The following is a 14,335-nucleotide window of genomic DNA, read 5'->3' on the forward strand; positions in this document are numbered from 1 at the left end:
CTACAGACACAGACCTGACTCACTCAGATATATGCTGTCCACACCTTTCCCAAAGGCGGGTTTTAACCCTTTCACTTTATCCCTAGTGCTAATGACAACAAACTGTGTTTACAATGTTCTCAAATTGTCCAACCGATTTTTCTACCAGGGAAAACTTGCTTTAAAATGTGGTTTTTATTTAAAGCCTTGTTTAACACATTTTAGCCCAAAGCATTATTCAATGGCTACACTCTAAACCACTTCAAAAACCTGTTTTTTATAATAGAAATCTTAAAAGGTGACTACTCAAATGTTTGTTTGACCTTCCCCCACACACACATTGTTGCTGCACCATCCAACTCTTCTATTTCAATAGAAAAAGTCTGTAGGTATAAAATAGCTGATATGAAGGGGAAAAATGTGTTTCAAGCGAGGTCAGCAATTGCTGTATCTCATTCCTTCGCTACTTTTGGAGCTGACCGACCTGGAATATTTGGAAAACCTATCAGAATCAGGGTCACATGAAAGACACCTATACAGGATGTTTACATTTTGTCTGTGCTAAGCAACTACTTCATTTAAAGCCCTACAATAGCTCCAGAAACAAAATCTTCCAGCGAAGAGGGGGGGAAAAAAAAAAAGTAAAACTGCACTTTGACCCTCTCACAGAAAAACTGAAAGTCTGGGACACAGGGAGAGAGGGGAAATCCAGTTCCCTGGCTCCCTACCTTCCCAACCACCACCAGCTACTGCCAGCCTGCTGAACATTGGCTCCACAGGCCAAAGCTGCCCCACACATCCTTTCTTTTCCATCTTGAAGCCAAATTTTCCACATGAGCAAGCAAACAGGGAATTCAGAGACACACAAAAATGAAATAACTCCTCTCAGCAATAAAGTGTGAAATTACTGTACAGAGTCAATGACTTAACACACTGCTCAGTCACACCATTCACAACATGCACTGGAAAATGTCACACCAGAAAACTGCCCAGGACCACAGCAGGGATGGGCTTGGGGACAAATGTGCAAAGGGCTTTGTCACCAGGGAGAGTGAGCAGGGCTTGAACTCTTACCTAAAGTGGTGTTATTGAATCTAACCTGTTCTCTGGGACCTGTCTGGAGTTGATACCCTCAATGAACTCACTGACAGTGAAAATTAAGAATCTTCTGACTGCACCCCTTCTTTCCTTTCATCACCCTGGCTACTGCATGAACAAACCAGGATGCAGTTGGACTTCCAATTCCTTTTAGTATTTTCAGTGTCCTTCTCAGGTAACTAATTCCAATTCCTAAAAACTCTATCAAGCTTCTTCACCACGCATTTGAAGGGCCAAAACAATTACTGGCCAATTCACTTTTTTTCATAAGGTTACCAAGACCAGCCAGGTTTCTGCTGCTTCTAAACCAAGTTCCCAGTACAGGATTTGGAACCATTTGCAATGTAACCACCTAATCCCAAGAGCTGTAAAATCATAACATCCTGCACAAATTCATGAGGTTCAGACAATTTCAGGCAAAACTTCGACTCCCTTGTTGCAGATGTTGAAAAGTCCTGCAACAGCAGTTAAGTGGGAAATTGTATTTAATGCTACATGAAAAAAAAGCAGTTTTGCTTTTTTTTTTTCTACGTGTCTATGAGCACAGATTCTTCCAGGATCCTCTGGCCATTCTTTCTATTCATTCCTTCCTTCCCCCATACCATTCCAAGAAATATACAAACAAAGCTACACCCACATCATCTCCTCCAGATATTTGGACCCATGTGAGTGTGACTGGTGTTTCCCAGCCACACGATTTGGCTTCCCAGCCTCAGCCTCCTGATGCCAACAAAAACATGATACAGCACTCACAGCTGTAAGTGCATTGGACACATTTCTACAAAACACCACAGTGCAAAAACGAGCAAGGTCTCCTTTGAGAAAACTGAAGGAAAAGTGGCATCTTCACTGTTTCCTTCAAATCACATTCACTGCCTCTCCTGCATGCTCTAAGTCACCTCTTCTTCCTCCAGGTCAAAAAAAAGAAAAGCCTCAGAAGCTCATAAAAAACAAGAACAAACCATTTAGGAGTCACTCCTTTGAACACATCCTTGTTTTTCTAAGCAAAACCCATCACTCCACCATAAATCACAAGTCACTCTAACTAAGAAGAAAATAAACTCTGTTGATAACATTGTCCCTTCCCCAAAGGGCAAAGTTCTGCTTCAGCTAATCCAAAGAGAAAGAAATCAACGTCTGTTCCTAAAACTTCTCCTTCTGCACAGCAACATAAAATGCTACCACAGTGGTATGTAAGGTCATCAGCTTCAAAGGAGCTTCAACTACTGTACTTGCAGAAGCAAAAACGATGAAAGACACCATATGGCTTCTGTCATGGTAGATAAAGCTAATGGAGGCATATAATGAAAATTTCAATTTCTCTCTTTGTTTAATCTTTGCCCATGCAGCACTGACAGTCCCCTATAAGCCTTTCTTTTCCAGCTTGCTTCCTCTTTAGATTGTGTTTTTTTTCTCTGGCAGATTAAATGTTTTATTTAACAATGTATACAGTTCAGCAAATATGATTAAAATGCAGGAAAAAAGTAATTAGATAAAAAATTGATACTATGATAAATCATATTCCAGAAACTGAACTTAGACATTCTCACAGGCAGCTGAGTCAGAAGATAAAAGCCTATGGTTTCATAAGCACAGCACATCAAAAATGCAAGAATTAAGACTTACCAATTTCTTCTATTTCTTCCAAGAAATCATTATATTCATCTAGAGTGGGAAAGTCTTCCTCTCTTTTATTGTATCTTCGAGAGAAGAGAAAAGTATTTATAAAACACTGAAAGATGCAATTTCCATTCAACAAGCCTTTTGCTGCAAGCTGATTAAGCTGATTGATCTAGTTTTATCTCCTGTGTGCTTTGTGACTCCCAAACTGACCAGAATCTTTAATGGGAGACAGAAGTGCCTGCTCCAAAGGAAAGGAGGCAGCCTGGAAGAAATCAGTGCTATCTTTGCCTATTGTTTGCCAATTCCTTTTCCAGGGTTACAGGTAAACATGAGCACAGAGGCCAAGATAGAGAAACTCCCAGCCAGCCTCTTAACAAAGGCAGAGGCAACAGAAACACCCACAGAAAAAAAAAGCTTTTCTAGAATTATCAGAAAAAGGAGTTTGGCTTTGTGCCCACAACAGAAAGCATATGTCAGCAGCAAACCAAAAATGCTACACAATTATCTCATTTCATATCAATAGACCATTCCAGCACTCATATTCACCTCTTCAGAGCTGGAGAAAGTAAAAGGATGAAGGGACAACTGGTTTAGAACATAGACGGCTTTTGAAAGTCAAGACATGCAGACTTTCTTCCCAAGAAAATATAAAGCTGAGATTCTGCCTGATCTGTGGACCATGATACCCAGAAATATAAAAATCCCAAGAATTGAGGCCATATTCCAATTTGGGGGCATTTTTTCTGCCTCCTAAAAATTAATCTGGCAAACCCAAGTGGGCCAAGCATTTTCCAATGCCTTCCCTTCTAACTAAACTTTATTCAGTTACTTATTCCAGTTTGACTTCTGTTAACTTTAGTAGACTTTATAATCCAGCACCAAAATTATTACTGCTTTCCACATCAGCATCTTGGTATTCAGTGGCACAGTTTCCTCACATCTCAGCAACATTATATGATTCATTTACTATTGTACCAAATTTTAGATAAAGGCTGACAAGTTTATAATGTACCTGTAAGTTCACTTAGGCACACACAAGTCTCTCTGGGTTGTTACATTTATCAGATTTTCTTCCATCAAAACACCAACTGGCTTGCTTATTTTCCTTATAAAATGCTGCCTACTGGCCACAAGCAGCGAGACGAAATTTTAGACCTCATTTGTCTCAATTTCAAGAGCTTTCAAATCTGCATGAGAGACTGGTAACACCAGGCTTGTGAGGAACCATTTCCACTAACAATTGCTGTGTGAAGCAAAAAACAATGTGAACTCTCTTTTGCCCATTTTGATTTTGAAGGGAACTGGCCTCCAACTCTCAGAACAGGTCCCCAGGGAACAAAACAATCAAGGTCCTGTTTCTCGCTCTACTGCCATGTTCACCCCCTCAGTATCTAATCATCTCCATTTTGGAGCCAAGTCTTTGCCAAAGAAGGCCACATAGAAAAACCCAACATTTTCTAACACTAAGCAGGAATCCCTCAAGGCTAAATTGAGAATTCAGCTCTCAATTGTTGCACAAAATCAGATTCTCTGAAATTTCTCCATGATAAATGGAGTCAAGTTTTATGATTTTCCACTTTAAAAAAAAAGAAAAATCTCCTCTGTACCACTGAATAAGTCAGTTTTTAAAAACTGTGATCTATTAAATACATCCACCTTCTGTTCTTTTAAATGGTGACACTCACATTTTCAGCACTTTCTTCCGGATTTCCACTTCCTTGTCGACAGCAGGATCCTCAAAGAGCTGTACCCTGAAGTTACTCTTCCTCAGGGGGGTGTCACACTCGTGGCAGTTCCCAGCCCCTCTCACAAACAGCAGCTCCACACAACTCTCACATCTGTGGGAGAAAGGAAGGGGTGCAAAGGCACCCAGATGTTAAACAAGAACTGAAACACAGACTGCCCCCCCTTTTTGCTGTTGGCACAGCAATCTCCCTGGATTTCACTCTTCCTGCAGCACCCACCAGTGGCAGGAGGCCAGGGCTCTCCACCCTGAACAGAACAGGCTCAGCAGCACAAACACATCGATTCTCCCTGCACAAACACTCCAGCTCTTTGCTGGGACCAAAAAGTAATCCAAACAAAATTATGGGGTCTGTATCGAGGGGAAGCTTGTTTACTGACACCAGCGAACCCATTTCACATGGACCAGATTGCAATATCCTTATTTACTCTAAGCACCACCTCGCTGAACAAAAAAACCTGTTTATTTTCTTCATGCTGCAGTGCAAGGAGAATTCAGTCCAAGCATGGATACAATCTTGCCTGCAGACTTCCAAGCATCTGCCAGTCCTATCACAGAGGAACTGCTACAACAAACCTGAGCTAAACTCCAGCCCAGCAAAGCTAAAAGAATCAAAACCACTTCAGTCAGCAACCAGCTTCATGCAGCTCTCCTGTGCCTTCTGGTAATACTTTTTAAATTGCATATAAAATAAACTTTACACAGAGGCTGCACAGATATAAACCAAAAATACCTTCCTGTTTTTACTTTTTTTGACCTTATGAAGACTTCAGATTTTAACAAGATACTTGCTGACCAGTTAGTTGGCATTTAATAAAGGAAGAACACATAACAAGAAAGCTGATTTTAAGAAAAAACTACTTGGGTAATAATAATGTGCAAATTTCTAGCAGAGGACAACACCTGCTGCAGTCATTTCCTACTGCTGGGGAGGCAAAGGGGAGCCTATTTATAGCTTTGCTATATTGAAGCCAAAACAGTTGTACATTAAGGGCTAAGCCATGTTTTACCTTCACAAACCCAGCACAAAAGCTAAACAAGTTAAGAGAAACAACACTGACATGGTTGAGAAAGATCTTAAACAAAACTTTCACACTGCTGACCTATCCCCAACTAAACTGGTTCCAGTCCTTACTGAGGCAGAGATGAGGAGAGCCAACCAGTTTTACCCAGCTTCTGTTTTCAAGATTAGAAAGTGCAAAACAAACACAATTGTATCTCACAAAAAAAAAAAAAAAAAAAAGGGCAATTTTTTTGGTTGTTGTTAACACATGGAGAACTACAGCTTCAGCCTGCATCTTGCACAGCAGCTGCAAATGTTAAAGAGCAAACTTTGAATTTACTTGGGCATTTGCCTGCTTTAGAACTCCTTTAGTTAGAACACAAAGTGCATTTATAAATACAAATTATATGGGTAGGGAAAGATCAAACTTCATTAGCACACTAAGCCTGAAATTTAGAAGCTGCTGGAACATGGACTCGATAAAATAATGAGAAATTAATATCACGTACATAATGAAAGCAACTTATGTCCCCACTACGGGAGGAGCAATAGTAAATGCAAGAGATCAGGCAAGGCAAGGAAAGGGTTTTCTCCTTCCTCTCCCAACCTGTCTGTGCATGCAGGAGCCTGACATAAGGACAGCTTCACTGTCTCCTTCATTCTGGCACCTTGTGCTGTTTGTGTCTCTCAACACAGCAGCCAAAGCACAGAAAAGTCTCTGCCTCCTTCTTCCTAAGTTATAGCACAGGAGTGTAAAGTGACAGAACTCAGCAGGTGGATCCAAGTGCAGGTGTTTGTATTGTTTTTTTATCACAGTATTGCCTAAGGACCAACAGAACAGGGGCTCCATGTGCAGGATATTATTCACAGACAGTAGCACCTGAAACTACTTCACTCCCCCCTTCCCTAAATCAAAGACATTTCAAGTTTGCACAGGACTTGACTATGGAAAAAAATCCCTCCTTGGAAAAGCACTTCATACAAGTGCTTCAATGCCTTCCCCAACTGAAACCACTGTTTCTAAGGCTGCAAAATAGCTTTCCATACATAAAAAGATGAGTCAACACCTCACTATGGGAATCCCACATCAGGTGATCGCATTCTCACTCACTCATGCACATCCACCCTCATATTTATTTGGAGATAATTCCTTCTGAATTCAAAGGGGGCTGTATGGGACAAGTCAAGGGCAGAGCTGGACTCTGTCCATATCCTGCCTCCTCTCCCATCTCCGGACAGATTTAATAGACACAGATCCCAAGCTTCCTTCCGAGCAGATCTGTCATCCTTGCCCCCACAAACAGCAGCCACTCTGCCACCAATGGCGATGTTGGGTCACACATTCTTGAGGAAGGGAAAAAAATCCATTTCCCCAACCCTGCTCCAAGGAATTCCTGTTAGTTTTGTTGCAGACCCTAAGGTCACAGCACATGTTATCACCAGGAAGGTAGATTGTTATAAAGGTGGATTTAATGAATTCTTTCATGCCTTGAAATAAATGATTTCAAAATCTGACTTGAAAAGAATTACCTTGCAGTGTAAAATTTAAAAATACATTCTTTTTTTTCACATGGATTATTTAGATTGTTAGTTACTAAAGATATGTACCAATTTCTGTGACTTCACCAAAGGTATCCAACTTATTCAATAGCCTAGAGGAACACCCCAACACCACAGCTGGTATTAGAGAGCTCCTCAAGGCACACAGTCCACACATTTCAGGAGATCCTTCCATTTCTTTCCAAGTCCAACTCTTCCCCACTGGCCTTGCTGTAAGGACAGTTGACTGTGGAAGCAGGACACCATCCTGTACATCTCTCCTTAGCCAACACATTATATGTGGCTTTCTCCAAATGAGCAAAGCACCAAAGCACCTGTTAAACTCACCTTCAAATCAGGGCCAAGATGGCCCTATGTTTTCTTAAATTAGGAACCTTAAATAAGCAATTTTTCATTTGCATGTGTATTATGTATGCTGATAGGCTACACATATAAAAATATGAACATTTGTCATTATTAGTTTGTAAGTCACATCCTTACATTTGTTCAATACTGAGTTTGTCTGAAAATAACAGCTTCACATGAGATTTAAACAAACAGGGTGTGATGTTGCTGCTTCTCCTCTTCACACTGAGGTTACACACCCTCTGCAGTCTGTATTCTACTTCACACATTCACTAAAATATTTCATTTCCTTTTGGATTTGAGTTTGTATCCTGTGAGCATGTAATCAGAATGAAGATATCAATAGAAAATACCCAAGGACTTACACATGCACATACAGCAGGGACAATTATCAGTAATGCCAACCAGGAACAATAAAGTCTTCTGGTTTGACACCAATAAACATTAGAACGCTCATTTTAATTTCATGGACAGTGGTTTTATCTGCTGTTCTTCTCTTTCATCCCCAGGAAGTATTAAACAAAAGGCCACTCTGAGCAGTCTAGAACAGCACATTTTTGGGGGAAGCAAACAAAGCATCTACATGGTTTGGCACCATCAATGTAAAAACAGCACTACAGGCCCTCATGTTCAAGGACTTCAGGATCCTACTAAAAATGCTTTTGGTACATTGCAGAAAACAAGCAGAGGTTCCTCCCCAGAAAGCTGTTAAGATATTTATCAAACAAATTACACTTACTGGGAACTAAGTGTTTGTTTTGGACAGAGTGTCTTCAAAGGGTACAAGATTTGTGCCCAATGCTGCATTCCTCACACATGCTATTCACTTCATGCAGGGACGATGGCAGATAAGGAATCAACCCTCTGGGACACTCAAGGATGAAAATGGCTCACAAAATTAGCATAGTTTGATGGTGCTGCTCACTTTTTTAGCTTGGCTGGCAAGGGAGCAAACAAAACAGATTAAAGGAACAGCTATTTTCACAAGCAGGAACACATGATATTCACTCAAAATTTTAGATTCTGCTGAGTACTACAAAAATTTGCAGGACTTCAGATATGCAGCCATTAATCATTTCAGAAAAAAAAAATCTTTATGGCTTTTGCTGTTGACTAGGAGCATTACAAAATGAGTTACTACCCTTCTTTACAAAGCCTATTTTTAGTACATACACTCATTAAACAGTTAGAATTAAACAGTTATCAAACACTTAGAATTTCTAAGCCCTCTTTCTTCAGCTTTTGTAACCGAGATGTTCCCGTTATTTCAAGTAACAAAACAAATTATACTCTCTCCTATGGAAGAAACAGTTTTGATTAAAAAATAATAATACAGTCTTCAATACATAGCCAAGACCTGAACCACAAAAAAGAGGAGTGGAAAGAATCAGCAAAAATGATGTGTTTTCACTTGTTCTTCAATTTCAATGTCAAAGGGAAATTTACTTACAGAAGTAGAAAGACTTGATTTATGGGGATGGAATATTAAAAAACAGAAAACACACACATGAGAAAGCTTACAGAATGACATCTAGTTTTTTAAAATCAAAGATGCTTCTAGAAACATTCCTGGGCTTCTTGCTTAGCTTGGATTAGACAATTTGATATTCTCAAGCAGTGATTCTTGAACTGAGACAGGAACAACCCAATTTGGGGAGAGCAGCTGTCAAACCTGTTTATTTCACAACCTTCAGTACATTTAACAAGTCCCAGTGATTTCTGCTACATAGCCAAGAGCTCGTCGACGATTTGCAGTTGGCCACTGCAGCTTTATTTTCTGGGCTGATGGACTCACAGACACAGCCTAGAAGGCAGGTTCTTCCTGGAGTCTGCAGCAGCTCTGACCTCTGTGATCCAAAGGAGTCAAAAGAACCCAGCTAAAGCCATTTTTTCCCATGTTACATGATAGAGACCAAAAGCAGAGCAAAGAGAAGTGTAACACCACTGACATCAAGCACTACTGAGAGCCTCAGAATAAAGGAGCTTAAGGGATCAGTAGGGAGTTAGGGATAAAAATCAGTCTTTTCACACCTCAGTTTCAGGAATCCATAAATCCTTATTCAAGTACTTGCAGCAGCTGTTGCCTATGTTTTTTGAGTCATCTCTTCCCCGACTGCCAAATACAAGAGGGAGTTGGGAGAAGGTGATACCAATTATTCTCTCTCTCATTCCTGTCCAGATTCTGTTAAATTCTACCAGTGGGGATTTTGCTGTCCTTACTTGTGAGGAGACAACGTCAGAATGCTCTCAAAACCTTATTTAGCCAAAACCCCACACACAATAGGTCTTGTCTTCAGCTAGTAAATAAACAGGTCTCACAGGCAGCCCACGTGGCACGCAGAGACTACAGCTTGTCATGGCAATAGGACACAGCTTTCAGGCAGGAACCACAACTCTATCAGAATATCACAAGTGTTCAATTCAGGCAAGAGTTTTGAGGTTTTAAACACTGTTGATAAGCTATCTGCCGTTGTCTGCAGCTCCCTTCTCTTCAGCCCAGTCACACACACCGTGACACAAAATCTCAGAGATTGCTTGGCTAACATTTCATTTTTTCTCCGAAGTATCAGGACTCCAGAGGGCTGATCTGAGCCCCCCCATTTAAGCAAAAAAGCAAAAGCTAAAAGAGATTCCGGTGCTCTGCCTGTGTTATGTCAATTCTCAGCGTCATCTGCCAAGCTGCTGAGAACACAATCCTTCTTCTAGACTATTTATATCTTTTGGGAAAAGGATGCACACACTCCACTTCTGTTTCATTTTTGTTTTGTCAGTCAAGTTCTGCTCCGTATCGCAGAAAACAGGAGGTTAAATGAGCCCAGACATCTCAAAAATTTAGGAGACATTCAGGCACAGTTAACCCATGTACATGCTCTGCTGTACAGACCAGTTCACCTCAGCTGTACCAGAAATAATGCAGATCAGGTAGTGGCTGAACAACACTGGCATTTAAAAAAAAACAACAAAAAAGAACATACTGAGTCAGTTAATAATAAACAAACATTTCCAACACCCATTGTGTTTCAACATCTCTACTAGAAAACCATTTCAAGGGGCTTGGACCTGACAAGAGAATTTGCAGCAAGCTAGAACTTAAATCACTTTTATCCAGTACAGATGAGCACTTTTTTTTTTCCTCTAAGGAAAAAGTTAGGGAATTTGTTATTAATTCTCGATAGTGTAGAAAAACATTTCTATGGATATTTCAAATAAAAGTGGTTCTTACTGGCAGAGTGCTGCCTAGTCAATTAAGGACACAACCATAAAAAATGTCTTATAGCACCATTCTGCCAGTTTGGTCAAACAACAGGCCAGTACTTGACAGACCAATTCTTGACACTTCAAGAGCAGCTGTGTGGCATTGAGAAATAAGTGCTTTCACAATGACTAGGCACACCAAAACCGACCCAGAATTTACTCAGTGTACCAGAACAACTACTCCAAATCCATTATGGTCTGCTGGGCAAACACATGCACTAAAATAATAATTCAACTGTGTCAATAGCCTTTTTATTATGCTTCATTCTCCTTCAATGAGAACTTTGCAAGTTTTCAGAGTTCTCAGCAAATACCAAATTAAGTAATTACCAGGATCAACAGCTGCCCACAGCACACCTGAACTTAAGTCACAATTATGAAATTTTCCAAGTCTGTCCAAACTGCACTTCTTTAGACACACCAGCTCAACATCACCCATTGTCTCACAAGACAAACATGCTTATCATTAACCAGTGTGAGATCTCACACCAGACTCCACATAAGATATGTAGCTCCCTTATCCTTCCATATCCATTTCTTACTCTGTGACAAAGTCCTGCACCATGGTGTGGGCTGAGCTGCCCCCAGAGCTGCCAGGCCCTACTAACTCACATATTCTGAGCATTCATTTATTCCACCACACCAAACACCTACATAAGCCAGAAATCACATGGAAAAAACGAAAACACAGACAACAAAAAATAAACTCTTGGAGGTCCCAAAATAGTCATGACAAATCTTCGACTTGATCTGAAACAAGACTTCTACCTTCTGTCCTGCATTTTCAACACATTTTACAGTGCAACAACAGCATGTGGGAACAAGACAAGGAAATGTGGCTCTACGGTAAAAAGGGAAAAACATTTAAAGGTATTTGTGGCATGATGGGATATCATGACCACATTACTGAGGGCTTGTCACGAGACACTCCCATATTTCATGTCTAATCTCAGAGTAAGAAGATAAAATTGATAAGACACATCTGTCAGAGAGCCAGGCATATGACCAAGGTTTTCCAAAATACAACAGTGGTTTGGGGTCTCAATGGGAAACATGCAAGGCTTTAAAAGTCTCTCAAAAATCAAAATCTTGAGCCATCTTTTGCAAAGATACTGTTGAGTGATCTACGGATGTTGGCTCATCTCTTCCAGCTATTGGGAGGAACCGAGCCAAACTCCTGCCAAGAGCACAGACTTGTGTTTGACTTGAAGCATGAAAAGTACACAGTCCAGTTTCCTCAAGCTATTCAAATACAGAGACAGTGTGGGTGTACGTACACATGATTAAAAACAACTGAAAAAACAGCCTGGTGGAGCAATTACTGCATCACCTATGTCCTGGATAGCTCTGAAATCCCTATCAGGGATCAAAAAACAAAGTGTAACAAAGTGATGTCCTCCCTACCACTAAACTTGTTTGGTTTGAAATGACTAAAAGAACAAGTTGCCATGACCAAGTGGGAGCTCCTGCATAAATCTTGGTTTATGATACAATAAAATCAACTGTTTCTTTTTATTTAATTACAAATGAATGGCCAAACTCAAAGGTTAAGACATCATCTGCCATTCTGATAAGCAGCAGAAGTCCCAACAACCCTGAGTTTATATATTCAGCTTGGGAACACCAGAAGTGTATCCCTACGTGTTAAGGCACCAACACCACACATAACCTGCACTGCTGTGCACTGTCCTTCCCCTGCTGTCCTCTCCCACAGGCCAGGATAACATTTGTACAGACACAGAGTTATTTTTTGGGTCATTTTTCAGCCAGATAAACTCTTCCACTGGGTGCACCACACAGGCAGGTTACAGTTTGAACAAGATCCCTGAACTAAGATCCCAGGGACTTCCACTGGGTGGGAGGGCATAAAAAGCTGTTCTTCTCTTCACAGCCTCTGAATCAACAGCACCCAACACTGCTTATTGGAATGTCTCCTTCCCTCCTCCACAGCTTTTAGAGCCAGTTTATCTTGATCCAAAAGCAGAAGGAGAGAAAAAAGACTCAAAAAGTGTCCATCATTATTTCAGGGTACCCTACAAGTTGCTTATCAACACACCTCTAAAAAGCTGAGTCAATGAACAGTTAAAACACAAGCAATACAATAATACATGGGGTAGCAGACAGAGAGTAAATACTATTTTTCAGAATTGCTAAAAATAAGACAGCCAAAAGACCATGACAAATTATTTCAGAATATTTTACACAAAGTACACAAGATTACTTTACAGCCAAGTCCTTTCACAACAGAAACAGAAGGCAACACAACTGAAAAAAATTATTTCATGCGTTTGAAACAAGTCACAGAGTTACTGGGAGCTCATCACTTAAAGAGCATTAAGTAGAGAAAATGACAGCCCTATACCAATTAAATAGCATTTCGTGGTCCCCCTGCCACGTGGTGCAGTCAGGAAAAGGCAGAGGGAACCCAAGGCGGCAGCAGAAGAGCTGCTGGTGTCTGGAAGTCACCAGCAGGACGGGAGCTTGAACCTGAAGTGACCAGTGTGGTTCTGGTCAATCACACCCAAAACAGATGAGCTCAGCCTATAAATGCACAAAAAGGCAACTAGATAACCACAAGATTGGGAAGATTGGCTTTTCAGGAAAAACAGCAGAAAAGGCTACTGAACTATAACAAGTCCAACCAATAGAGTAAAACTTCATACTGGAAATTATACTTTTCATCAGTCACAACAGTGAGGCTTTAGAATCAGAATCAACAGGAATAATAGGACAAAAAGTAGTTTAAAAATTTTAACATTACTTAGTTTTTAAAAGTTTTGTAAGTTAACAAGAGGAGGATTTGATGACCTGATTGTCTTCAATAGGCAACCAGATATGGTAAAGACGATGTCTCCAGTCTTATCTATGGTCCTGGTTATGTGCTCTAACGACTGAAACCCTGAAACAACAATAGCTTAGGAAGAAAAATTAAAAAGGAGAGAGAAAAGATAAAACTATGTGCATCTTAGAACATCTGGGCTATACTAGTCTTCCTTTTTTTTTTTTTTCAGTATTCAATCATCTCCTCCTTCTGCTTGTAACAGTAATCACTCTTAGCCATCAGTCTAAAGTAGTCTTCCCAAATTAAAGAGATTAATATTCTTCTATCTTATCTGGGATAACCCATAATACATATATGTCATAAATCCCAATTTGATTCACTTGGATCAATTTCTTTACATTGTGGAAAGAGAAAAGGTAAGATCAACCATTCTGCTTGTCCTTAATAGCCAATACAACACACAGAAGAAATTGGAGTAAGAATCCTCAGCTTGTCCCTACTTCAGATAGAACATGTAATTTGCTATGGAGATATATTCTACTAGCATGAAAAAAATCCTTTCTGCAGCAAAAGGTGATGGTCATGACTCAACAAATCAGCCTTCCCTCCTCTCCAGTCCAGTCCAGCCTCAGGGAACTAAGAGCTTTCCAAGGCTGCTGCCTTTTCAGTGAGACAGACCAAAAGCACCAGTAGCCTTTGAACATTAAGGACTCAGTAGCATTTTTGCTGTTGAGATCACATGAGTTTTCTGGACTAATGTAGGTAATTTTACATCATAGCACAATTCCCTACTGAAATTTCAATTGATTAGGACATTATTTATTCCCTGCCCTAAAGTACCATTTAGAATGACTTGCTAAATCTCTGTTGACTTTACTACTGCAATTTGAATAGCTGCACGTCAGAGAAGGAAGAATGATCTCTATGAACTCCTTTAATACCTCAC

At 40.2% G+C, this 14,335-nt stretch overlaps 1 protein-coding gene across 1 annotated transcript in view; it reads right to left on the bottom strand.

Annotated features, from left to right (window-relative positions):
- Positions 1-14,335, bottom strand: part of MNAT1 (MNAT1 component of CDK activating kinase) — a 115,073-nt gene that overhangs the window by 76,348 nt on the left and 24,390 nt on the right. The window contains exons 2-3 of the mRNA XM_014871381.2: positions 4,386-4,538; positions 2,704-2,777 (exon numbers count right to left, since the gene is read on the bottom strand). Coding sequence (XP_014726867.1) covers positions 2,704-2,777; positions 4,386-4,538 — 227 coding nt within the window. The remainder of the gene's footprint in view (positions 1-2,703; positions 2,778-4,385; positions 4,539-14,335) is intronic.

Source organism: Sturnus vulgaris, chromosome 6, assembly GCF_052056855.1.
Source record: "Sturnus vulgaris isolate bStuVul1 chromosome 6, bStuVul1.hap1, whole genome shotgun sequence".
Classification (NCBI taxonomy): Eukaryota; Metazoa; Chordata; class Aves; order Passeriformes; family Sturnidae; genus Sturnus; species Sturnus vulgaris.